The 26,076-nt window shown below is 32.6% G+C and overlaps 1 protein-coding gene across 1 annotated transcript; it reads left to right on the top strand.

Moving 5' to 3' along the window:
- The first annotated feature begins 1,550 nt into the window (after positions 1-1,550).
- LOC129809604 (arrestin homolog) lies at positions 1,551-24,413 on the top strand. The gene is made up of 7 exons (XM_055859556.1): positions 1,551-2,550; positions 8,314-8,376; positions 12,689-12,853; positions 17,807-17,933; positions 18,061-18,477; positions 19,402-19,557; positions 22,889-24,413. The coding sequence occupies exons 1-7, from the start codon at positions 2,492-2,494 to the stop codon at positions 23,510-23,512; spliced, it is 1,611 nt and encodes a 536-aa protein (XP_055715531.1). The 5' UTR covers positions 1,551-2,491; the 3' UTR covers positions 23,513-24,413.
- The last annotated feature ends 1,663 nt before the right edge of the window (positions 24,414-26,076 follow it).

Raw genomic sequence — 26,076 nt, 5'->3', positions numbered from 1 at the left:
AATTTTTGATGACCTAAGTTTAACTACGCTGAAGGGCTTATTTTTTAAACTATTTGGATTTATTTTTGAAATATCATGAAATTTCCAACCCGCCTGCATTTGTCACAATCAGTAATTGAACGATAATGTACCCGTAATTTATTTATGCGTTTCAAAATTCCAATTTAAGTCACTTAACTTATTACAGAAGTTATAGGCCAAACGGTAAGGGATATAGACTTTTGGACTTCAGTGACCTTCCTATAAATGTAAACCACGGAGGTAACCTCCAAGAAGACAAGAATAAACTCCCATTAGGACTCCTATTCCAAGACTACTCAATCCTGCTCTTATTTTATTATTATAATAAAATGGAATTTATTTTTTACAAATAGGAATTACAATAATTAATGGTTGACGACATTCGAAGGCTGATCACTTTCCCCTATAAATACAGAAATTAATTTAAAAAAAAATTGGTGCATTTGTAAAGATTCACTGTATTCCACTAGTTCAGATTAAATATGAACGAATACAATGGATGGATCCTTGATAAAGTAAATGGTGAGAAATAGAAAATAGTTTTTAAAAATTAATTTTATTTTTGGACAACAATAGGGTGGTAGCATTAATTATGGCTATGTCGCGTTTTTTGTCAGAAAATGATTCGGAAAATCAAATAAAATGTGATGTGTTATCATAACGCATCAAATATTTTTAATTTTGAGGTTTTTCGAAATCATTTCCCGAATTTGTAAAGTTTTTTGAGTTTCAACATTTCACAAAGCTGGAACACTTTAGCATCTCTTTTCATGTAAAAATTCAGGAAACTGTAATATATTATTCACAAAGTTTAACTTTTTATGTTTGTGTATCTTTGTGCTTAATTGGTAGTTTCAGGTAACTCAAAAACCTACCAACTTCCATATTAACTTCAAACTTTCTAATGATAATTAATATTACAGAACTTTTTGCTATTTTGAAAAGGTCATATTCAGATGCAATAAATCAAAGGTCTATGAAAATAATTTGGCACTTTATTGCAAATGCAAATGAGATGGTTGCGTGAGTGTACCTGTATACAATTTTTCACGCCAAAAGGTACAATTATTTATCCATGTGGGTGCTTTATTAGCCAAGAATCACTTCCACTGAGAATATCCTATGTGACTGCGTGTAATTGCTAGGCATTTGTTGTTATGATCCAAAGTCACACAATGCGTGGTATTGCGTTAAAAATAAATATGTTTCCTATTCCATCGTGTCACAAATTGCGGTGAAAAATTCAACAATTTACAATTTTGTTCAAGTGTGTGTAAAAAGTGTCTAATGATGCCTTTCATGCGTAAACCTTATGGGAAAAATAATGAATTTTCCCCATATTTAGTGTTGATGTCGTGAAAATGGTGCTTGGGGTTGAGGCTATGTATACGAGTATGTCTGGGAAGAAAAAGAAAGTACCCCATTCGGGGATGTTCGTATGGGGTCGTGGTGGGAAAAGTGTGTCTGGAAAATGAACTTTCCAAGCTCTGTGAGTGAAAGTCCCAACAGTTGCTTTCACCACTCGCTAGTGGCAAGACGTGCGCATTTTCTGAAAAAATTAACCCACATGGATTCAATCCGCGTGAGAATCGTTTTGGGGTTTTCCTGAATGAATCAACAGTCAGTGAAAGTTAAATGCTGAATTGCGTGCCAATTGAGGGTGGTTTTTATAGCCTGGAAAATTCATCGAAGACTACCTGCCTTTTTCTTTTGGGGCCGTCCGACAAACACCCCCTCAAAGTAATATAAAGTAATTAATCACAGAAAGTGTATTTGGTAGGATTTCAGTTATGTGGCCAAGTGATTAGGGATAAATATATAATTTAATGGGTGACACATTTTGGATAAGTCCATATTCTGAGCCCCCGGAATTGTCGTAAAAAAAGTGATGGGAATCCAAGTTAATTGCATTTAGTGAAGGTATAAGAAAACAAATAGAATTTCAACACAACAAAAAAGCTTATCATTCACTCAGATTGTTCTTTATACATCACCAGTTTTCCAAAGAGTGAAAAGGGAGTTAATGCGTGTCCTCGATAAAAAGGATCAATGGTGAAAGAATTGAGGTGGCGTGAGGTAGGAATATTAGATTAATTGAAAGTAAATTGAAAGTGGAAAGGAAATATGAGCTATATCTTGCTAAACGTTTACGTGAGAATAAGGGAGGATGTATGAGAGATACTGTGAATGCATTGCCAAGCAATATCTACAGACTCTACCATAGAATTTTCTAAATTGCTCACATTTTCCATTCCTATCCGGACTAAAGGTGAATGTTGGAGAAAGTGTGCTAAAGGTGAATATCAGTGGGTGGAAATTACCAGAGAAGTGAGGTGATTCGATGATCCACAGTTGGATAATCTGTGGAGACTGGTGAAGCTTATGATATTTTTAAAGATTGACAAAAGTTAGTGTTGTGATCAGACAATGCAATTACTGCTTACATGAGAACATACCCTTTAGTGTCACTATGATGACAAAGGAGGTCGATGAGCATCACAAAATTTTGAACGCACCTCCCGAAGAAAGGTAAAAGGACGATGACACCTTCGACTATATATAAAATACTGAAGATATAGTTTTGACAATAAAACTTATTAAATAAATAGTTTAGATAAAAGTCTAAAGCCATATTTCTGATCTCAAGTGATATAAAAACTACCTATACGATATGATATGGGGGAGTGTTGTAGAGTTTCGCAAAGGAGTATTTTCAATCTTGGCATTGTTCAAGTCATTACTAAAATCATTAAGTTCATATACAGCTTCTCATTTGAGTTCTGCAATGGATTCTATGAAACTGCATCAAAGAATTTTTATTAGGATTCCTATTTTAATTTCCGCAATATTGCAGTTACGTTTTAATGCAATATTATAGCACTAATTTTCTTGTGGTTTCACGATATCTATGTAAATAACACTGAATGAATTTTAAAATCCGGGCTAACACATTAAGTACTTAAGCATTTTGCAATTCCTGAATTTTAAATAGTTGTTGAACAACTGATTAAATAGATACCAAATATTTGAAAATAAGACAATCTCAGTAACATTTTAGCTTGTTAGCTCGGATCAATCATGTGGCAAGTTAATTTTTTATATGGAGCTATTTGAAGCCAATTTCTAAATTGACCTCGGACTCAGCTTACAGTGCCCCGAGGAAAAACTTTATTTAAACAAAAATTTATTATATTTATTCCTCCATACGGTAAGGTATCTTATAATGCGAAAAAACTTGTCACTTTTTAGATATTTAACGTAACGGTCGCAAGTGCAAAAAAATTCCCATATAAATTTAAATCGAAGTATGAGAAAGTGGCTTCAAATTTCAGGCAACTTGCCAGGGGCATGGCTCGGATAGTTCCTAACAAATGTTATTAAAGTTTCAAAAGAACACGAAGCGTAGAGTCTCTCACTCGAAAAAATTACAATCTAAATTTCATTTTGTTGAATCCCAATTTCTTTCAGAATGCGAAAGAATCGCATATCAATGTAGTCCCACAACTCAAAGTAGCCCTACCTCTCCCTACCACCTAGGGTACCTAACAAGATCACCCAAATAATATTTTTAAGAAGGCTCACATTTAGTGCTTTCATTAAAAAAAATTCTTTTAGTCCATGAATTTTTCTAAAGATGATTTTATTTTGAATACTAAAATAAATTCCGAGAATAAATAAATAAAATAAGTGTTTCATTCATTCATTCATTTTCAACCGCTTATCCCTATTGGGGTCGCGGGCCCATGGCATCCAAATTAGCAGCCCACGCTTGTCGATCCTCCGCCACTTCAGGAAGATGTTCGGGTTCGATCCCAAGGCGTTCCAAGGCAAGATTCTGAATTTGATTCAGCCACCTCGTCCTAGGTCTGCCTCGAGGTCGACGCCTTCTCACAATGGCTTGCATAGATTTTCTGGGGAATCTTTTTAAGTGTTTTTATTATAAAATTCAAAGCAAATTTGAATATGAATAGAAATCTTTACAGATATTTGAAGAAATATCTTAGTTTTTATTATTTTATGTTTTTTTTTTATAATCCTAACAACTTTCGTGCTTTGTGATTTCATGCAGATTCACTTATAGAAATTTCCAAAGAAAAGCTAATTGTTTCTTGTTAGAAACTGACCTTTTTTGTCTGATTTCTTTTTGAAATGAGAGACTTAGTTGAAATCTCTTTTCTCGTCGCGGATCAGTGAAAATAAAGGATAATTTTACTCCTTTAATTAAAACTTAATCAAAACAATTTTATAAAATATTCTCAAAAGCTTCTCGAGGAATTCGCCGGTGTAATTTGTGAAACTCTTACACGTTTCTCCATATCAAAGAATTCTTATTCTCATGGTCCATATTGATACTTTTACGGATTTTACTTTTTGCGCACTTAAGAAGAATATTTGGCTTATTGACATAGATATCTGGCGTGCAGAAGCCATAAAGGAGTACACACTTAATTTATTAGTTGACTCAATCAATTGCCATTGTATTCCCACTAAAAGCGAATGTAATTGAAAACTTTTCTCAGAAAACCCTGAGTTGATTTATAATTATATCGTCAGTTGAATCAGCATTTGTTGTAACTTCCTTTTGACAACTTTTGAGGAGACGAAATTTTCAGATGTGCTTTATTTTCCTTAAAAATGAGCCCTGAATTCGATTCTTTTGAATCAAAATAATAAAAGTGGCACTAATTAACTATAAGTTAACTCCAAGAAAGTCTTTACGAAATTATTTTAAATCTGAGATATTGAGATATATGTCGGAAGGGTCGGAAGAAATATAATAAAATTTTATTTCAAAAGTTAAAGTTATTATTTCATGAGTTTTATTGACTAAATTTTGTGTGTCACGTTGTTTGTTTTGTTTTGAATTAATGGGCAGGGAATATACATACACCCACTTTTTTTCTTACAAATCGTCAGTTAAATCAGCATTTGTCGTAACTTCCTTTTAACAGTTTTTAGGAGACGATATTTTCAGTTCAGCTTTATCTTTCTTAAAAATGAGCCCCGAATGCAATATTTTTGAATCAAAATAATAAAAGTGACACTAATAAACTGTAAGTTAACTCGAGAAAATCTTTATAAAATTATTTAAAAGCTGAGATATTGAGATATATGTCGGAAAAAGGATAATAAGATTTTATCGTAACATCACTACTAACGTACTCAAGTGATAAATAAGCGCCTTTATTTGACTAAATAAAAATGAATTAAAATGATATAATGTTGCATTGTTTGCACTGTCTTTGGATATTTGAAAAATTTATGAACGATTTGTTGAGAAATATTACAATTTTGCAGCAAATTACAAGCCACGCAAACGAGCAAAAGAAGTTACAGCAAATGCTGATGTAACTGACGAAATATATTGAATTAAAATGATTTAATATCGCATGATTAGCACTGTCTATGGATTTGGATATTTGGAAAAGTGTGTGAACGTTTTGTTAATAAATATTTCAATTTGGCTGCAAATTACAAGCCACGTAAGCGAGCAAAAGAAGTTACTAGAAATTCTGACTAGGCGAGAAAATTTTGTATGGAAATTTGTCGTAACTTCACCAAAAATAGGCGTTACGACAAATTCTGATAAACTTTTAATAATTAAGGGAACTTACGATAATTTTTGTTTAAAATAATTTTTATTGGGCTTATAAAAATTTCTTTTTCTTAAATGCGTTTAATAAACAAAATTACGCCGATTACAAATATGTATAAGGTAAAGTTCCCTCGAGTCGACCGGTTCCTCGACTCGACCGGTGGTCAATATTTGAACGTTTGATGGTGAATTTCTATAAAATTGTCACTGATTCGTATTTATATATGGAATAATTGACCTATTAATGTCAAATCATACGCCAAATATTAGTGCAAATATAAATAAATTGAATAAATAATTCTACTGATCGAATTGAGGAACCGGTAGACTTGAGGGCACTTTACCTTATATGTCAAAATCGCAAAAATGAAGTTACAACAAATGATGATTTAACTGACGATATTTCTTTAGATATAATCATATAATATTAAAATATTTCTTTTAAAATTCAAAGTATGCAGCAAAATGAAAACTTCTTTTTTAGAACGAAAAGCAATCAGTTCTCTCTTATTTCATGGTCTCTCCTGAACACATCTACCTTAGAAAATCCATCACGTCAAGTTTCTGAGATAGTTTAAGTAAAATGAAAATCTTTATAAAATTGGTTAAATTACTTTGGATTTTTTAGATCTAAATAATGATAACATTCTAGAATGTTGGTGTTAAAGGATGATTTACGAGGAGAACCCAAAAATATTTTTCTATAATAAACCATCGTTTTTTATCTTCAATTTCCCTGAAATATTCCACAATTTGTTAATAATATCCTTCAAATCCACGAAAAGCATTTCTTAGGACTTAATCAAATAAATTTAGATCCAAATATTCTTATTTTTAGGTAGGGTAAGTGTACCAAATTTCGGCATAGTTGCATGTAAGCACCAAAGTCTTAAGTTTAAAATGTTATATTTCTAATACAAATTTAATTTTTTATTACTTCTTTATAAGGAGTGTTGCTTGGAACATTGTAGACAGTTTATCGCCTTAATTTTATCTAAAATTATTTTTAATGCATTTTAAAATTAATAAAAATGTAGACATAGCTTTGGTGGCCTATTTCGACCACCTTCTTTCTCATAGTTCCTCGTCCTTCTGGAATTCTTCCAGTCTTTTTCACATAATTTCCTTCGTCTAAGCGACATTTTTTGTTATTTTTTTTGTATTGTATAGTCTCTAGAGCATGCAAAAACTAGAAATTCATGCAAATTTCAGGAACAAAAACAGTGGCCGAAATTGCAAGCTTGCCGGAATTTGGTACACTTACCCCATTTCTTTTCATTTTATGATGATGTTTTTATGTCTATATAATTTTATTATTATTTTATTATTTTATTATTTATTAATTTCGACCCTGTGATCTTTAGGGACCCTAGCTCTTTTTCAAGGAAAATATTTTAGTAAAAGAGATAAGTCATCTTAATTCCCTAGACACTCTAAGGACTTAAGCCAAAGACGGCTTAACGTAATTATTATCGAAATAATGATTTGACTAAATTCTAATAAATTTTCCACTAAGCCGTTTCTCCGCTTAAGCCAAGAGACGGATTACAGTTAGAAAATGGTTGAAATGCAATCTGATCATTATTTTGATTATAATTACGTTAAACGGGCTCTCGGCTTAAACCGTTAGTGTGTTTCTAGATAGAATATAAGTATTCTTTTCATGGATTTGAAGGATATTTAAGGATTTATGAAGAAAATATGGAATGGGAGAAATCAAGAGGTAGGCGGATGGTTTGTTCTAGTAAAATATTCTTGGAGTCTTCATCCACAAATCATCTTCGGACATCAAGATCTTAGGATATACCGTTATTAAGATAAAACAAGCTAGGGAGAAGTAGAGCACCTTTGAAATTGGTATTTTTTCCTATTTTTAAATAAAATTGAGCCTTGTCGTGATATAATTTAGCTGCACAAACAGATTGAGAAGCTAAATTGCATTATGATATGCCTCAGTTCCACTTAAACATAGGAGAAAAATCCCAATTTCAAATGTGCCCCACTTTTAAAGGTGCCCCACTTCCCCCTACATTCTTTTCACCAATTTCTTGTACATCTTCATCTTAAGCTGTCTCAGAAATTTGACTTGATGGACCACAAGAGTTTATTCGCGAGAAATGTTTAGGAGACACAGAGGAACAAAAAAGTACTGAGTTTTCTATCCCATTTTTGGCTGATGTATAATCAAATCTTACAACTTCTTCTTGTTTATAAAAAGTTAATAATAATTTATTCCAATGTACAGAAGCACTGTTTCATTTATACATATTTCAAAATCCAACTTTTGTGATATTTCATGAAAACAAACTGCTTGAAACAAGTTTTTATTCTAAAAGTTAAATAGTTTTGTCACCTATTTGCATATTTCTCTGGAAAATTCGCAGGATTCTTAAAAAAAAAAAATAACGTAAAAAGTTTTATGCTAACGAGTTGGTGAAACCACCTACAAAAAAAATAAAATCAATGTGAGTGCGATACAATTTCTCAAATTAGAGCCAAGCATAAAAAAAACACCTGAAACTTCTCCTGCTTTTTATATTCAGGGTAAAAGATTTCTCTATTCCACCCCAAAATCACATCGATCCTCCTCCGACAAGGTATATCATCTTTATACCATTTTTTATCTCCTCCGTTGCGTCCTTCTGAATTCTGGGCTCCAACAACGAATAAAAAAACAAAAACATCCATCAATTCAGTGCCAGCAGTAGTGGAGTAAGGAGAGTACCAGAAATTGAAGCTGAAACTCTTGGTGCTCGAAGGTACATGCTATTAATCACTTATATTCTATTTATATTAAACAAGAATGCAAGTCTAATTTTGCTAAATTTTTCAGTCAATGTTGCATTAGTTATTGCAAATATTTTCTATTACAAATTTATTGTATATATTTGCATGATGTTATTGAAGCTTTTATCATATTTTTGCAATTTACCATAACACTTGGGGATAACAATAAAATTTGAATGCAGCTTCGAAATCTAGAATTCTTACGTTAATCGTTAAATTTCAATCAGAATAGTTTATTTTATGACAAATGTAACCACTTATTCCTTCTCATTTATTTACATAATATATTGAGTGTGGTGAGATAGTGGATAAAGTGTAATTTCAAAAGTCACTCTTTAAATGAATGACGCTATTTCATGAGACGCTGTCTTTAAAATATCACTTTTAATGTATACACAGCATGAAAATTATTTATTACTCCTATGTGAATTAAAAGTGTTTAAACACGAGCTCCTCCATTTCAAATTATACTGAATATTTAATAGAGAAACACGCAAATAATATTAAGTTTCTTGGAATTGCAAAGTTTTGGGGCAGTATTAGAAAATTATATTGAATTTTAACAACAGAATTACCTATAATTCATAATAATGCTTTTGAAACATCTACTACTACCCATATTAAGAATACTACCTATATTTGAATCTATAATGACAATAATATATAGAGAAAAACTTTTCTTATTTCTCAAATTAGGCATACGAATTTCGAAAGGTATTCAATGAAATACTCCTTTATGTTTAAATAAATGTAGTTTCAAGAATTTGCGAGGATTACCAAATTTGTGCAATGTATAAAGTTTCAGCAAAGTGTCAAAGTTTGCATATTGAGATTTAGCCATACGTCCAATTAATCCTCAGTTGCTGGGAAAAGCTTATCTCAATACATTTAATAGATTCAAAGTTGAGAATTCCTTGCCAATTTAATTCCTCCTTATTGGGAAACATTAAATTGGAGAAAGGTTCAGAGTAGGAGTAAGAAGGGCTTTTCGGACACAATTTAGGTTTGGAATTCTTTATTTATTGACTCAAACTAATGGAACCATTTAAATATTATGCTTTAAACTTTATCGATTGAATATGATAGATAGAAATGGGTTAAATTATTTTGCAAGACTCTTATTTTTCAATAACGCTTTATCTTAAGTTGTTAGTGTCAAAAAAGAATCTTTAAATGAAGACTTGAGTTAGATTTTCTTAGAACAAACCATATCCCTATCTCTTCATTATCTCCGGAATATTTTAAATTATCCTCATTAACCCTTTTTCCTTAAAAATAGCTTTATTGAGAAGAAAAGCAAGTTTCATCAAATACTTAGAAGTACAGATTTCTTAAGAATATTTACCTTAAGATGTTTCAGAAACTTCTGATAAACTTCTTCTTAGAAAAAGATTTACAAGGAACACCGTAATGATTCCTGAAATGTCTATATTTTCTTGCCTCATTGAAAAGCTTTTCATTTTGTTGCACTGTAGGGACATTAAATAGACTCAAGCTGATCTTCGAACATATTTAGCCTGTAAACTTTAGCTGTAAAGATTTATCCCAATCTGCTATACACTGAGAGCTTCGGATCATCGATTAGAGGTCCTTTGCATAGATTTCCATTATCTGTCAAATTTTATACGAGGATAAGCCTAGCCTAATTCTTCCATAATGCTTGATGGTTTTAATAAGCGATTAGTTTGATGAATGGGAGTTATTCACATAGAGTAGCCAGAAGGAAAACTAGGAATATAAATTTAGAGTTTATCGTTCATAGACTTTAATCCAAATTTCACTTAAATCAATAATTAAGCCGTTTTCGATTAATCATATTTGATAATTTGCAAATAATAATAAAAATTAAGAATCTGGTCTTCTCTGGCGTAAGGTTGTACTAGATCCCACATATTTTTACACAAACGTCTGTGAAATAATTATATTGGTAAATTATACTTTCATAATTGATTATTATAGTTCCTTAATTTATTGTTCTGAATTGTAATAATAAATAATAATAAAACTGTTGTTATTTTCTTACTTTTCTTAACGAAACGTAATAAAGGCCTACAAACGATCGTAGGTCTATCTTGAATCATCAGGCTACCCCCTGTATTGCGACCAATTGCGACTCTAAAATAAAATAAATTTTAAAAATTATCCACTAATTATTACGAATTTAGCAATAAATTGATAGGGGAGACTGGGGCAAAAAGTCACAAAGCGGATATTTTATTTTTTTACAAGCTACCCGAGCACCACCAAAATTTCTAATTAGCACAGTTTTATAGGAAATTTACCGCTCTACAACTCTGTGAAAATCATTTTCTTCTATTTTGTAAGAAAATATATATATCGAGCCGTTTTTAAAAGGTAATTTTGTGATCATTCTCAAAAATGCTGGGGCAAATAGTATCAAGCATAAGATACTATCACATTTTGATTCGCTTTATTACGGGATTCCTTAAATTTAAGTAAAATACCTAGATTACATATTTTCATAGGAAATTTATTCTTCTACACCTTTGTAAAACACCGTTTTCTCTATCTGAGCAAAAAAAACGAATATTAAGCTATTTTACAAAAAACACACAAAAGACTGCAAATCGTTTGACCAATGCAAACAACAAGATGCGACACATAGCATTAACGTTTCTTTTCACTGTGGGACATCAGAAATTGTTTCGGTTTTTGTTACTTTTTGCTCCAAAGCTCTTGCTACTTTTTACCCCAAGTGGTCGTTTTTAATAAAAGGATTTCTGGAGAAAAGGATCTTTCTAAAATTCTAAAATAGATAGCAGTTTCGTATCCAAAGAATATCCAGATAATTTGGGAAATATTCACCAGTGCATCAAATTTAAAATAAGTAGCTAATAATTGATATCTTCTGCACGGAAAATATTTAAAAAATAGGGCTAAAAATTTCGATATTTTATATTTTCTAAATTCCTTGTTCAAATTCTAACAAACTTTACGACATTGAAGAAGACATATGGAAGCTATCTATGGAAAAATTTTAAGCCGCTATCTTATTTATCTTGGAAGATATTGAATTTTAAAATTTTCGATTTATGACTTTTTGCCCCAGTCTCCCCTATGCAGCTTGGGATCGTTCGAAGCATGGACTCATTCCTCTGTCGGTCAAGTAAAACTTGCCATTTAAAAAGATCACGAATGAAATCCACGTTTTCTTTAGTCGGTTAAGAAGTACGCTTTCTACAGATGTTTAACATTTCACTTTGAAGATCTATGAACCTTTTAACTCTTTCGCGTCTTTAGGGTCATATATGACCCGGGGAAAAAAGTTTCTTTTTGGCTATTTACATTAATTGAAATCTAACTGGAGTCTTGAGAAAATGAGCCAAGAATCTTACATCCTTCTATTATGATGTCGTGCACGAACAGATAGATTTCAATTAATGTAAATACCCAAAAAAAACTTTTTTTCCCGAGTCATGACATTACCCTAAAGACGCGAAAGAGTTAAGGACGAGTGGGACGCTGGTGTTCCAAGAACAAAAAAAGAATCTTACTATTTAAAAAACAAAATAACTTTCAATTAATAGCCAAGAAAATTATTTTCGTTTTTGGGACACTGGTGTCCCAATCGATCTTAAAGGCTTGAGCTTCAAATAGACTAAAGGTGATCTCCGAGAGTTTAGTCCGTAAAATTTTACAGTAAAGGACAAGTCCTAATTGTCTCAAAAATCACGAATAGAGATTATACTTAAATTATTTTCTTTTCCGTGATCCTTTACATCCAAATTTGACAGGCTAAATATTCTTGAAGATCAGTCTGAGTCTATTTGGGTCTTTAAAAGTAGTGATTCATTTACTAAACATTTATGATCTATATAGGTATTAAAGTTGGCTAAACCCAGATAGTTTCTTTTGGATATTAAATATTTAAAAATATGTAACACATTTTCCTCATATTATTTAATGGTTTAATCGGTTTAATCATTCTATATTTTCGAAAGCCATGCCAACCAAAATTGCCCCACTCTTTTTTACATTTGTAAAGCGGGTTTTGTGTTATTCTTGAAATCAAAGTTTAGTATGTTTTTTTAAGTCCAAGGTCCAAAATTAAATAGTTTGTCCGAAAAGCCCAACTTTCTTTCATATAAAAGTACTTTTGTCAAAGTTTTAAAACTAACAATATGAAGTATTTTCATCTTGAAATACTCTATACAACATACAACACGTATTCTATATGCAAACTCATGTATTGTACATTTTGCTGGAAAATGATGCAATCCATATTACTGCCATTGTACCTTTATATCTTTGTGTCTTTTGCAGGATCTTCAAGAAGACTTCACCAAATGCCATTCTGACACTATACTTGGGTACGAGGGAAATAATCTCGAGACGTGGTGTCGTCGAACCACTTCGAGGTGTTCTCTACGTTGATCCCAAGTACATTGTAGGACATAGACTGTTCAGCCAATTAACTTTGACATTCAGGTGCTTGAACATATACGAAAGAATACACTATTTCTCGCATGACTTTCGCATTATGGTGTTGTGTGACATAAGGTGTATATGGGTGTGATTTGTGAAAATTGCTCACGTGTAAAGTGATTTCTCTTTCCTATGTAACGGAAAATGGAGATTGGGATTGGGATGTGTTAGAGGGTTTTTCTAAAAGGAAACACTCTCCTCGAGAAAATACCTGTAAATGTTTTCTTCGTTAGAACAACATGAGATTAATTCCGGATAAGCACATCCCACAATCTTATTTTATGCAAACTTTTACTCTATTTTCCTTGACAAAGAAATGCAAATATTGTACAAAATTATAAGCTCTGGATTTGAAGGTTGGGACAGTGCTTAACTTAAAAGGAGGATACGGTATCATGTTGATAATTGTAGCTCAATCTTGCAATTAAAGCTAGTTTTAATTTTATGTTGATAACTTTTATTTTGATACGGCTTCAAAAAAAAACATGAATTTATCGTGTTTGAATAATGAAATCTCAAACCTCCAAAATAAAGAAAAGTTTGTAAATTAGGTGAAGTTTCTTCAAAGTTTAACATAAAAAAATGGCTCTCTACAGATTACTTTTATCATTTTGGGTATGTACTAAAGCTCAAGAAATTCTGGCTTTCTGTTTTAAACATGACACCGTATCCATGGGGTTAAGACGATAATTTAATACAACACTGACTTAATGAGTAAATACGCAGAGGGGAGTCTCTGTGGTGTTTATAATTTATACTTCCATTCAGTTATGATGAAGTCATAATACGAGTATAACCCCAGTAAGGGAAGGTGTAGGTATAACCCTATATTTTCCCAAGCACTTTTCTTTTACGTGATGTGACAGAGTTATTTGAAAGATGGCATTATGAATATATTATTATGAATATATGGAAAAATGGGAAATTCACAAGGGAAAATGTTATACATTGCATGAGGGTGTACAAAGTGGTGTCTTTGGCTTTTATTGCACTGTTACGTGTGAATGGTAAATGGATGATTTAGTTAATATTGCATATATTGCATAAATTGATAGAGGTAAATGCCACTCTACCACAATTAATTCAGATTAATGACCTCAAAAAAAACGTGAGGAAAAGCGTGTAGGGTGAAGTCAGTAGGGAAAAACATTTTTGGTCAATAAAAAATTAAAATAGTTCATAACTTCTTAAATTTCTCTGTGTAAATAATAATTTAGTATTACAAATATTAATTCTTATTGATCGTTTTTTTTGTAAAATACTGCTTAATATGTTACATCCAGTCTGTAAATTATGCTCACATAAAACAATATAAATTACTCCCTCCGCTCCGAAATAAGTCGTACGATTGGGAAAAATTCTTGTTCCAAAATAAGTGATACGTTTGAGAAAAAAAAATGGGATTAAGGGAAAGTTTGTTGGTAAAAGTTTTGTGTACCACAATTATCTCTTCTAAGAAACTATTGTTAATGTTCAGAACTAAAATTGGGGTCCAATCTTGATGGTATGTTGAGGAACGAATGTCTTAAAAATGTCTTATTTTTGGCGTTTTAATTTCAATCTAAAATAGATGCAGAATGGTGAGAGATACAGACTTGGGACCTTTGGGGGACCCCCCATAAGTTAACTCTGGGACCATTAATATGCCCCTACTTTTTCCCCCGCCCATCCCCTTCCCCACCAAAATCATGTTTTTAGGATTGCTCGAAAACACGTCGTGCGATTTTTTTTCAATTCGGGATATGTTTTAGAGAAACATATAAATGGTCCCAGGGTCAACTTACGGGGGGTCCGCTAAAGGTCCCAAGACCCTATTTCTCACCATTTTTCATCCAGATATTCGAACACATAAAAAAAGGATGCTCTTTTTATTGCTCATTCCGCAAAATTTGAGATATAAAAAATGTCATATCGGTAATAACTGTTGAGTTCTACTTGTGAATACTAAAAATTTAGAACAAATTCTAGCCTATAATGTTAATCACAGTCCATCTTGTAGTGATTAACTATCTACCGGAGATCTTTGAAATGGACAAATTCAACATATCGATTCCTCAACTTACCATCGTGATAGGATCCCCATATTATCCCTGAACATGGAGGATAGTTGATACACAAGATATTTGCAATTAACAAAAACATTCTCTGAAACCATTCCTTAATCCCTAATTTTTCGCCAAACGTACGACTTATTTCGGAACGGAGGGAGTATTATATAATTTGATCCTAAATTAAACCTTTAAGTATTAAATCATTAGAAATTAGATCTTCATAAAGGATAATTTGTATTTTCTGATGAAAATCTTAAATTTTAATGTGTCAAATTCTTTAATCCTTTAGGCAAAAGTGTAAAAAGAAATCAAAATATTCTTTTACATAAATAATACGTTTGAGTTCATGATCCTATGCCTTATGACTTTGGTCATATATCTTATGGCTAAAGGTCTAATTTTATAGCTATTGGTAAAACCGTTAAAAATGCAAGAGGTTAGAATTCAAAAACTGTAAGATTGAAATGGAAATGTCAGATTTCTTTGGTTCTTCATTACTTTTGAAAGCGTCACTTCAAGAGAAAATAAAAAATCTTGTAGGGTCGAAGATGCGCCTATTCGACGGGGAATCATTATTATCATTTTTATTAAGATGTTGAAATTTACTTGATGTATATATAATTAAATTTAAGTAGCGAGAGATCTTCAAATTTAATATCCTAATGGCACAGGGTGTCAAAAGGTCTTGCTAAGAGTTCTAATCGTCAAAATTAATTTATGTTTATAGGAAAATATGAATCAGCTCTCAAACACCGATTTAGGATATAGGTTTATTTAAGAATTTATGTGTTTTTCAGCAAAATATTAAATTTCAGTCCCTAAAAAAACATAAATCCTTACAAAAATTATTCTAATATACGATTATTATCTGAAATATTTGTAGAGAAAATAATATTCCCTTTTGTGGCGTTCCTAAAATAGTAACGACATTAGAATATAACCGATACTTATAGATTTTTTGATACATTTGTTTAATTGTTAAGTGTTTTAGTTTTAATGGAATCTTGGTCACAATAAGCCGATAGGTTTCAGACCTATATCAAGGGTTAGGGGGGGATCAAAAAAAATAATATTCCTTTTATTTTATTTTTGTATCAAATATGCAGAACTATTGTAAAACTTTTAAAGTTCTGAATATTATATGAGAAAATGAAGTAATTCGGAATCATTTCTAATTCGGAATTTTTAGGTTTTCTTTAGGTGGAAAACCACGAAGAAGTAGAGTAATGGGACACAGAAAGCTTAAAGTTTACAGTTAGTTTCAAAATGTGGTGAAAGAAACACCTATTAACACTGTAAGAGCTCGGTGTCAAGAGGATATATTGACACCTTTACTATTACCTTACCTTACTATACCTGGGGATCTCAGTGGCGCAATATGCTAGACCGTTGGCTCTTGGGCGTTGAGATCTCTGACTCCCGCCCGGTGCAAGCAATTGAATGTCGAGAAAAAGACATTTTTCACTGTGACTAAACATAATAAAATGCACTACCTCTGCCCAAAAACCTTCAAGAGCACGAAAGAAGCATTCACTACGGCGAAGGCGTTCCTGAGCGATCTGCGATCAGCAGATTCTTCCAACACGAGGCACATTGTAATAATTACAATGTAATACCAAAATAAAGTGTCTCGATACGATTAATAATAACTACATCTTACCATTTGGGCTATCATATTTAAACATTTCTCTTCATAGAAAATGGTATATTACAAAAAAGGTAGTATTACTTACATATTATTAGATACATTAAATAAATTTTAACATTTTGATAAAAGTGTCAATAGGGCTCCTTTATTGAAAAGATGTTCCTCCGACTCTAACTGAGTTAATATAGAAATATCAATCGTCTTTAAATTGTCTTTAATTTTCAGTTAGGTGACGAGCACTTTTAAAAATTTTAAATTTTGAAAATATGATAATTTTAATGTGATCCTATAATATGGTTAAACATTATTATTTTATTAATCGTATCGGAATACTTTATTACAATGTAATCATCATGTTATATTGCTGTGATATTCCGTGATGGAAGAATCTGCTAGTCCATGTGTAGACCGCCCTGGAGCGCCTTCTCCGTAGTGTGGATGCTTCTCCCATGCACCCGGAGTTGTTGGGCAGAGGCGGTGTATTTTACTACGGTTTTATTCCATGTGAAAATGTCTTTTTCAACGCATTCATTTGTATTGCACTGGGCGGGATTCAAACTCACAACTTTGCGAGTCGAATCAGAGATCTCGTCCGCCCAAGACCCAACGGTCTTGCCTATTGCGCCACTGAGATCCCCATGGCTAAACATGATTAGCTTAGAATAATCTTTAATTTTGACATTAAATATTTATTTATATAATTAAATATTATAGGTGAGATTCTTAACAATCTCACCTATTTTAGGATTGAGAGACAAATTATACATTTGTAATGACTAAATTCAATTTCTTATTACTGATCAAACATGAATTTTGTATTAACAAAAATGTTTTGGTTTTCTCCGACTGACCAGATATGATTCTTAAAGACCAATAAGATCTTTAATTTGGCTTTCAATTTTTTAAACTGATTTTGGTTAAATTAATTTTACCAAAATAACCATAAATGTGACTTATCGTTGGTATCAGAGCTGTTTTCTACGAAATTATTATTAAACGTATTTTTAAAAGAATAACTTTAATAGCTTTATTATGTTTCATTTTTGGTTCTTGAAAGTAATTTATTGATAAAGTTTAACTTTTATGATATCGCCATAAGTGCACTGATAGCCACAACATACGTTATTACCCTATTTAGAGTGTGTTTGCTAATATCGTTTAATATTTACTGTATTGTATGTTTATTCCTTGTTCCACAAAGCTTTAAAGTAATTACCCATGTCTCGCATTTATCCTATCAATTGCACTCGCCCTCAGGTATGGTCGAGAGGATGAGGAAGTAATGGGACTGAAGTTCTGTAATGAGGCTGTAATAGCACTCAAGCAAATCTGGCCACAGGCTGAGGGTGTTTCAATGAAGAAGGAGGAATTGACCCCACTACAGGTAATCCACATTACCTCAATTCGCCCACAATGAGATTTTAATTAACTGTCAATTTTATCCCACCTTTCATGCCACAATTGTTGCTCCCGTCCGGTTTTGCTTCATGCTGGTCTTGCGGAAACAAAAGACTGCACTCTTGGAGAGATTGGGTGTTGGGGCACATGCTTTCAGTATTCAAATTGGAACGGTAGCACCACCCAGTGTGCAATTAATTCCAGCCAAGCACTACAATGGCGCTCCAATTGGTACGAGCTACGACATTAGAGCTTACATTGCCAATCAGTCGGATGAGAAGATGCAAAAGAGGTCAACGGTGAAACTGGGAATAAGGCTGATACACAAAATTCCAGCTGAGATCAGGTGTTGTCCCCAAGCACCTCAGTCTCATGCACCATCCATCCCTAAATGCCTCCGATTGCGCCTGTCGCCGAAAGCTCTCAAGTTCTCCAATAAGCTATGTGGTAGTGGAAGCACTAAAGCTCGTCTTGATGCTGCCAAAGACAAAATGGTACCACATACGAGTTCTGATGCGGAAGTCTTTGAGGTATAGCTCTTTCAAGTGTCCTCTACAAAAACCCCTCACTAAATTATACGCACTCAAACATCAAAAGATATCCTTGATTTCAATCAATTTCAATACTCAAAAGTACAATAACATATATTTAGAAGCGTGCTAGAAGCATTATTGCTGCGTATATTCAAGTTACTCTTTTCTAAAAATTCACATGATTTTTTTTTTCAATAAAGGATACATATAAAAGCTTTGCTTAGGTACTGCGTGGGAGAAAAGGTTCTTTAATCAATGCTCAAGAAAATAAAAAATAATTTCTTTTCGTTGCTTGCTCTTAAATAAATTTCTTTGTTCTACACTGAGAATAAAACGGGGGTGCGAACAACTTTTTTTCCTCATAAATTTAACACTTTTTAAGTGTAAAAATATATCAACATTTTTTAATGTTAATTTTACACCTTTTTAAGTGTAAAATTAACATGGAAAAGGGTAACTGTAACCCCTAATACACCTAGAAAGCAAAATATTTACACCGATTTCGGATCAATACTGCAGGGTAAAATAAACACTTCTGGAATGTTATTTTAACTTTTTCGGATTTCTCTCAGTGTAATAATGAATCGCTTTATTTTAAGTTTTCAGTCAAATATTAAATTCCCATCAAATGTAGATTAAGTCCATATTGGATGTAATTCTCAATTTCAAAGTTTAGTTATGAAAAGAATTGGAAATTTATAATATTTGTTTAAGCTTGATTTCTGATAATTTTTTTATTGTATTTTTTTAAAAGTGATTCTAACTTATTGGTCGAGAACTGTATGTCCAGTTTTAGCCCCTGGATTCACAATCCATTACCATTTTTCACCTTTTACCTTGTGACTTGTGACACCTCTCGCCTCGTTTGTTTGCTCTTCACGTTACGGTGATTTATTCTAGCTCTGGTCACAATTTTCACAGGCACCTCAGGGATCTGTCGATAAGCCATTCCTGTGGGCAGAGGGACGAGTGAGTCTGAAAGCAGCACTCAATAAATCAGCCTACGGCCACGACGAAGACATAGCAGTGACCATCGACGTGCGTAATGACAGCCGAAAAATCGTGAGGAAAATTCGGGTAAGTTCTGATACACTTTCTTTCGGGTCTTATAAACATTACAGTAAATTAGGCTGAAGAATAACCTTTACCAGGGATGTTCCATCAATTACTTTTTACTGGTGTTATGTTCTCATAGGCAGAGATAGGAATAAGGAAAACAATCCATACACACACTCAAAATAAATGCAAAGTTTATCCCATATCGACAACCATTGAGTTATTGTGTTTTCGGAGATAAATTTGATCTTGAAGAATGTGTTCTTTCTTTCCTATAAAATGTATCACCCAATGTGATAATGTTGTTTGCTATGTGCTATCCTCGAATTGCAATTTCCAATAGTCTCTATATATTTGAGGAAAGGAATATCAATTAATAATTCCCTCAACACTTCAACGATCCCAAAGTTTATTTGAGAACTTTTTGTGGGTCACCGGAATAAGTCCTTAGGTGAAAGAGAGGAGAATTTTCCCTTTTATTAAGTTGATTGATTTACTCAGTCTCAAAAATAAACGATTGGATATTATCCTAAAGGTTTTCCTATTATTGTTGCTTCAGCAAACATATTTTTCTATTGACAAGTTAAATTCCTGAGAAATCGGATGTAAAGGGTTTCCTCCATTTTCCTCAAAATTTCATCAAAATTATTTTCGCCCCGTCAATTTCACTTAAATGGAAAGATCAATTCTGAGCAACATTCAATCAATATTTGCATTGCATTTGTCGGATTGATGCCCATGAATTTCAATTGAGTATTCACAATTCTAATGAAAATTTCCTTAAAACTTTATATAATATATTTTCAACTTGAGGGGTATACTATAACAATATTACAATGCCATATGACAAATATTCGTGATAAATTGGAGAACAAGGTGATATTAACCCTTTAAGGACGACTGGAACACCGCGGTGTCCCATGAAGAAAATAATTTTTCCTGACTACCCCAAGTTATTTTTTTCTTACGTTTGTACGTAATTGCAAAGTAGAAGGTTGAAGGAATCTAGGATATTTTTTGCAAGTCTCCAGTTATTTGCTATATTGTAAATATTTAAGCTTAAAAATTACGAATTTTTAAATTCTAATATATTGAAAAATGTTTTAATTTACTTTTTATACTTCGAATTTTTTTTGTGCAAAACTGTTCTGGAAAAAGAAACTACAATACTCATACATAATATTTTTCATTAGACTAAAAATTATTATTCATTGGTATTGTCAGAAAATTGATTTAAATTTTTGGGCTATTTTTGTCCCTATCGCTCGTAAAGGTAAAAAATGCATCGAATCAGATTCTGTTCGATTTTCCAAAATCAGATGTAACACGTTTCATTGATTTTGTTTATTGGTTAAATTTTTATAGTTGATTTTCGGTCCCTAAAAAGTGTCCCGTCGTTAAAGGGTTAAAGGCCACAGTGAGCATCAAATTGCATTCACAAAAGAGTTCCATGAAGATCTCAGTAATTGACATGAATCGTTTTTTGATTTTTTTTCTGATATTATCACATAAAAAATTAAATTTGTCATACTATTTTGTCATACTCTTACAGAATTCTCCTGCAGAACACGTTTCAGGAACAGATCAGGAAAATTTCATGAAATCTAAATTCACATCCCTTTCTTCTCAAAAATTTTACATACATATGTCCATCCTGCTCATTGGTATCTAAATTGTATCGAACTAAATCGAATATGTTGTGACGTTCAAAGAATGAAGAAGTATGCGACAGAATGGAATAGACATATGCAAAATGTTTAAGAGAGAAAGTGATGTGAATTTTGATTTCATAAAAATTTCCTGATATACAAGGAATACCCGGAGCCATGGGATTCATATAATAAAATGGAACACAAACTCCTATCCATTCATTGACCGCTCTATAAAGTATCATAACTACTCGAAATAAAAAATTATAAAATCCTTTCATAAACTCTCTCAAATTCGGCATTCTTTACCGTCCCAAAAATAAAATAGAAATTGTTACTTGAGGATGTTTTAAAATGGAAACCGGTTATCGTCTTAAAGTTATACCATCAAGATGTTAAGGATTTTTTTATAAGGGGTTATATGGGTCATGAAAAATACAAAAACAGCATATTCTTTTAACTAAAAAAAATAACATGATAAAAAAAATAATTTAAGCTCTTGCAAATAAAACTTAAACTCTAAAACTGTGATTTTCTGAAATATTCATTTAAAAATTTTAAAAATTCACTTGTCAAACCGATTTTCGTACGTTTTTAACAAAAAACTTACTTTTCGATATTCAACGATAACTCAGGATTTTCAAAAATAAAATTTGTATTTTTGGAATTTTTTTTACACAAAATTATCACTTTCGATCAAATAATTTTAAGATTTAATTTAATTTTAAAACGTTAAGACGGCGGTGGACGCAAGCATTGCTTTCTGACAAATCTTTATACATATCTTAATACATGTATCCTTTTTCTTTTGCTTTCAAGAGCACTAGCTCAAAAGCATTGTTATTAATAATAAATAAATAAAATAATAATACATTATTCTACTCTGAGTAATCGTGACGTCCGAAGAAAGTTCTTTCAAAAAGGATTAAATATTTTTAATAAAAAAAGTACATATAATTAAAAATCATTAAAAAAATATATTTATGTATAATTTGCAGATTTATACGAATTCTACATTCAAGAAAAAAATCAGGAAGAATATTTTATTAATAAATTTATTTATCAGGCTTTGTATTAGCCTTTTAAAGGGTTAGTTATTGGCAATTTCATTACATTTAAAATTGAAAATTAACTACACATGTGATTAATAATTTCTCTTTGTACATGTACTTGTACATTCTATTGATATTTGATATTGAAGAGTATTATGTTCATTGAAATCATTAATTTAGTTTATTTAATAATAATGTAAAATAGCATAATTTTCATTTCCATTTGAAACCCATTTTCCGGATCAAAAGCACCTTCTCAAATTGGTTGTTACCACGCTCTGAATCTCCAATGTCTGAATTATATGAATTACCAATAGCAGTTTCAAGGCAATTTTCACATGAAAATTTCACATAACACCACATCCCAATCACCGATTTCCTCAAATTCAAAAGTTTTTCCCTGAGAAAGAGTGAGCTTTCTGAAAGAAAAAGTTCCAGGAAGGTTGAACGCTGAATCCGCAAGAATGTTTCAGCATCAAAAATAGAATATGGGGGAAGTTTGGTGCGTTGATGTTGATGGCCAAACTTTTCTGTCATATCTATAATTACAAAAAGTGTGTGCTGATTCCGTGAGAAAAGCACCAACACCCATCGTCGATTGATTGATTTGCGGGTGGGTGGTTTACTTAGGACTCGTCTCCCTTTTTGCAGATCTTTGCTGTTCAGCACGTGGATGTTTGTATGTTCAGCAACGGTAAGTTCAAGAACGTCGTGGCTGATGTGAGTCTCAATAATCAGCTGGGACCAGGGGAATTTCTGCACAGTACCTACTTCCTCATGCCAATGCGAGCTCCTACGAAGAATTGGATAGCTGTGGAGGGTGCCCTATTCAACACCTCAGCCGACACCAACTTGTGGAGCGATAGTGCCAAGATTGCGCCAAGCTCTCCAATGGAACTCCAGCCGAACGAAGACCGCAATGTCTTCGCCATCTATGTATCGTACTACGTAAAGGTGAAGCTAACGTTAAGTGGAATGGGTGGAGAGGTTTGTCTCAAGTTGCCCTTTGTGCTGGGTTACGTCGACACCGATGGTACTAATGAGGCACCGTCCACCCCACGTCAGATTGTCCCCAAAGGGTTGGACTCCATTGATGCAGTCTGCGAGGTGGATGATAAGACAAACATAGCTGGAGAGTCTACACAGAAAGACTCAACAGCGACAAATGACACTCGCATAGTTGAGGATGATGATGATGGAACTGGTGAAAAAGTAGAATCCACTGTAACTGTACAAATTCACACACCGAATACCCTCGTTCAAGCTGATATTTAGCTTAAATCCTTTTTAATGCCCACATCCCACATACCAACCATTGAAACATTGATGAGAAATAGGAGAATTTAACTCTGATTTGACGGGCTTTAATTAGAATTCTTTTCTCATTGTTGTTTTTTTTTAACGCTTTTTTCACCAAGCTCATGAAAGACTAATATACGTTGAGTCATCATATGGATGTTACTGGATCCTTTCAATTCTACTTGTATGTGCTTATCAGTGGGATATATCCACTGACAACCCCATCTGAAATTTCCCAAGACTGTCAATCATGACCGCAACATTACTCCTCTTGCTTCATGAAAAATCCTCTGCAAATCTATTAGAAAATAGATGGATTAAACATCAAAGTGAATGTACCAACTCAATTCAATTTATTTAAATTCAATCAATATTATTTATTTCATATACTTGGTTGCAACTCCGCCGCATTATTACGATAAATCTAATGCTCGAACTCGTGAGTTGGATGCTATATATAGGGGAAACTCGGGTAGTTGTATAAACACTTCAATTTTTTTAATTACATATTAGACATCTTAGGACGAGACCTATATGAAGTCATAAAGTAAAGAGATCTTTGTCCATTAAAAAATCATCGACAATAGAAGTCCAAGTAATGTAGTCATAAGAATCAGTATTTACATCTGCCACAGCTTCCCCTTTACCCCAAAAGTACTTTCGTACTAAAAATTTTATTTATTTTTTTTAATATAGCGTTTTTTAAATTCTATCTGATATGTCAATTGCATAATGTCAATCTTCTGATGCAACCAACAAAAAACGTGTCTTCTTTCGCAGATTAGGATACCATTTGTAAAATACGTGATATTTATGATTAAAAGTGAATTAATTCCTTGCTCAATTAAAGAAAAACATATGGCATAGGGTCTACAAAGTAGTTTTGCGTCATTATTTATTAGTTCATGACCGATATGAACATCTCTCAAAAGATCGCGCAAAATAGCTGAGGAGTAGTAACACCCAGAATTGATTTACGGGAAATAATTAGTTAAGTGACTACTATCGGTTCATAATCGATTGATTTTATTATTATTATTTATTAATCAGAAACAAATAGGGTTTGCCCCTCTTACAATGTTTGGAAAAGGAAGGAAATCGTGAAAAAAATTAACAAAATTTTAAAAACAGGAGCAAATATAAAAGAAATGTCTAGTTAGACTGAGACTGGAAGTATGCCGATATTCCGTCAATAGATAGTCTGGCACTTGGAAGAAGTAAATTAAACATTACTGCCCCTTACTCAAAGAGCATATGAGTAAGCTGATTCGAGTTAGCTCTAACCAAGACTCCCCGAACTCTGGCAAAGGCTCCAGGAACCAGGAGTGAAGCTAAGTATTGCGGCCTCTATAATCAAGCGTGAAAGGAATGATACCGTTCTCAGATGATTGATCAGACTTGTCAGAAATTTCAATATCTTTCTGATGTGTTGAACACACTTACGATTTAAACCGAAAGACGACTTAACGTAATTCGATTCAGAATAATGATTTGACTAAATTCCCATCAGTTTCCCACTAATTTATAAGCCGTTTCTCAGATTAAGCCGAGAGACGGATCAATCAGAAACTGATGGAAATGTAATTCAATCATTATTTTGATTATGATTACGTTAAGTCATTTCTTTGCTTAAGTCCTAAGTGCGTCCAGCATAGAACGAGCTGAGACGTGACCCCATTAGTTTGAGAAATGCATGATAATGCATTTATCTTTAAAGGTCATAAAGAGTCTTTATGACCTTTAACCTTAAAATCATTTCCAAAAAAGAAAAAACAATTGTATGACGCGTTTTCAAGCAATCCTGCAAAATATTGTTATGTCAGGAAAGAGGTAGGGAAAAAAATGGTCATGCCAACAATGCGGAAGCTGACATAATGGGGTGTCTCTCGAAGATCCCAAGTGTCTATCTCTAACGATATGGCTTATATCGGTAGTAACATCCAGACGAATAGAAAAACAGCCAGCGTGACATGTTCTTGGAAGTTATCTGACACGCGAAGATACGTTGAGAAAGTGGTCCCCGGGGTGTGGAAGATGGACATTTTGGGTGGTGAAAAAATCGTGCGATTATTTATTATACCGTAAAATCGTCTAAACGGGGCATGGGATTGACAACCCCATCCCTGTATAAGAAAAATTAAAAATGAATGTCCCGAACTCCCCTTGCGGGAAGGCCTAAGTTCCTCTATGGAACGTTGTGCCACCATTATTATTAATATTTGAAATCGTCTAAACCTAGTAAAACCATCTAAATCTAAGTTTCTATTAAAATATAATATTACTACTAAAAATATAATTTTTCACAAAAAAAATCGTTTTTTAAGAAAATGCAGAGAGATTTAGAGCAGAATCACAATGACAGTAAAATGCTCACCGTATTTCGTTAATTTACGCATTTTCATTGTAATTCTCACGCAAGTTCTCAATTAGCGTATTACCTTATCTCATACCCGGTGGCACTAGGTGAAAATAATATAAGAAAATTGAAGAAATAAAACGAAAATACGATAAACGGTGACCAAAAAAACTGTGGGATTTTT

Source organism: Phlebotomus papatasi, chromosome 1 (assembly GCF_024763615.1).
Source record: "Phlebotomus papatasi isolate M1 chromosome 1, Ppap_2.1, whole genome shotgun sequence".
Lineage (NCBI taxonomy): Eukaryota > Metazoa > Arthropoda > Insecta > Diptera > Psychodidae > Phlebotomus > Phlebotomus papatasi.
The sequence above is the reverse complement of the archived record's forward strand: the minus strand, read 5'-3'. Positions and strand labels throughout refer to the sequence as shown.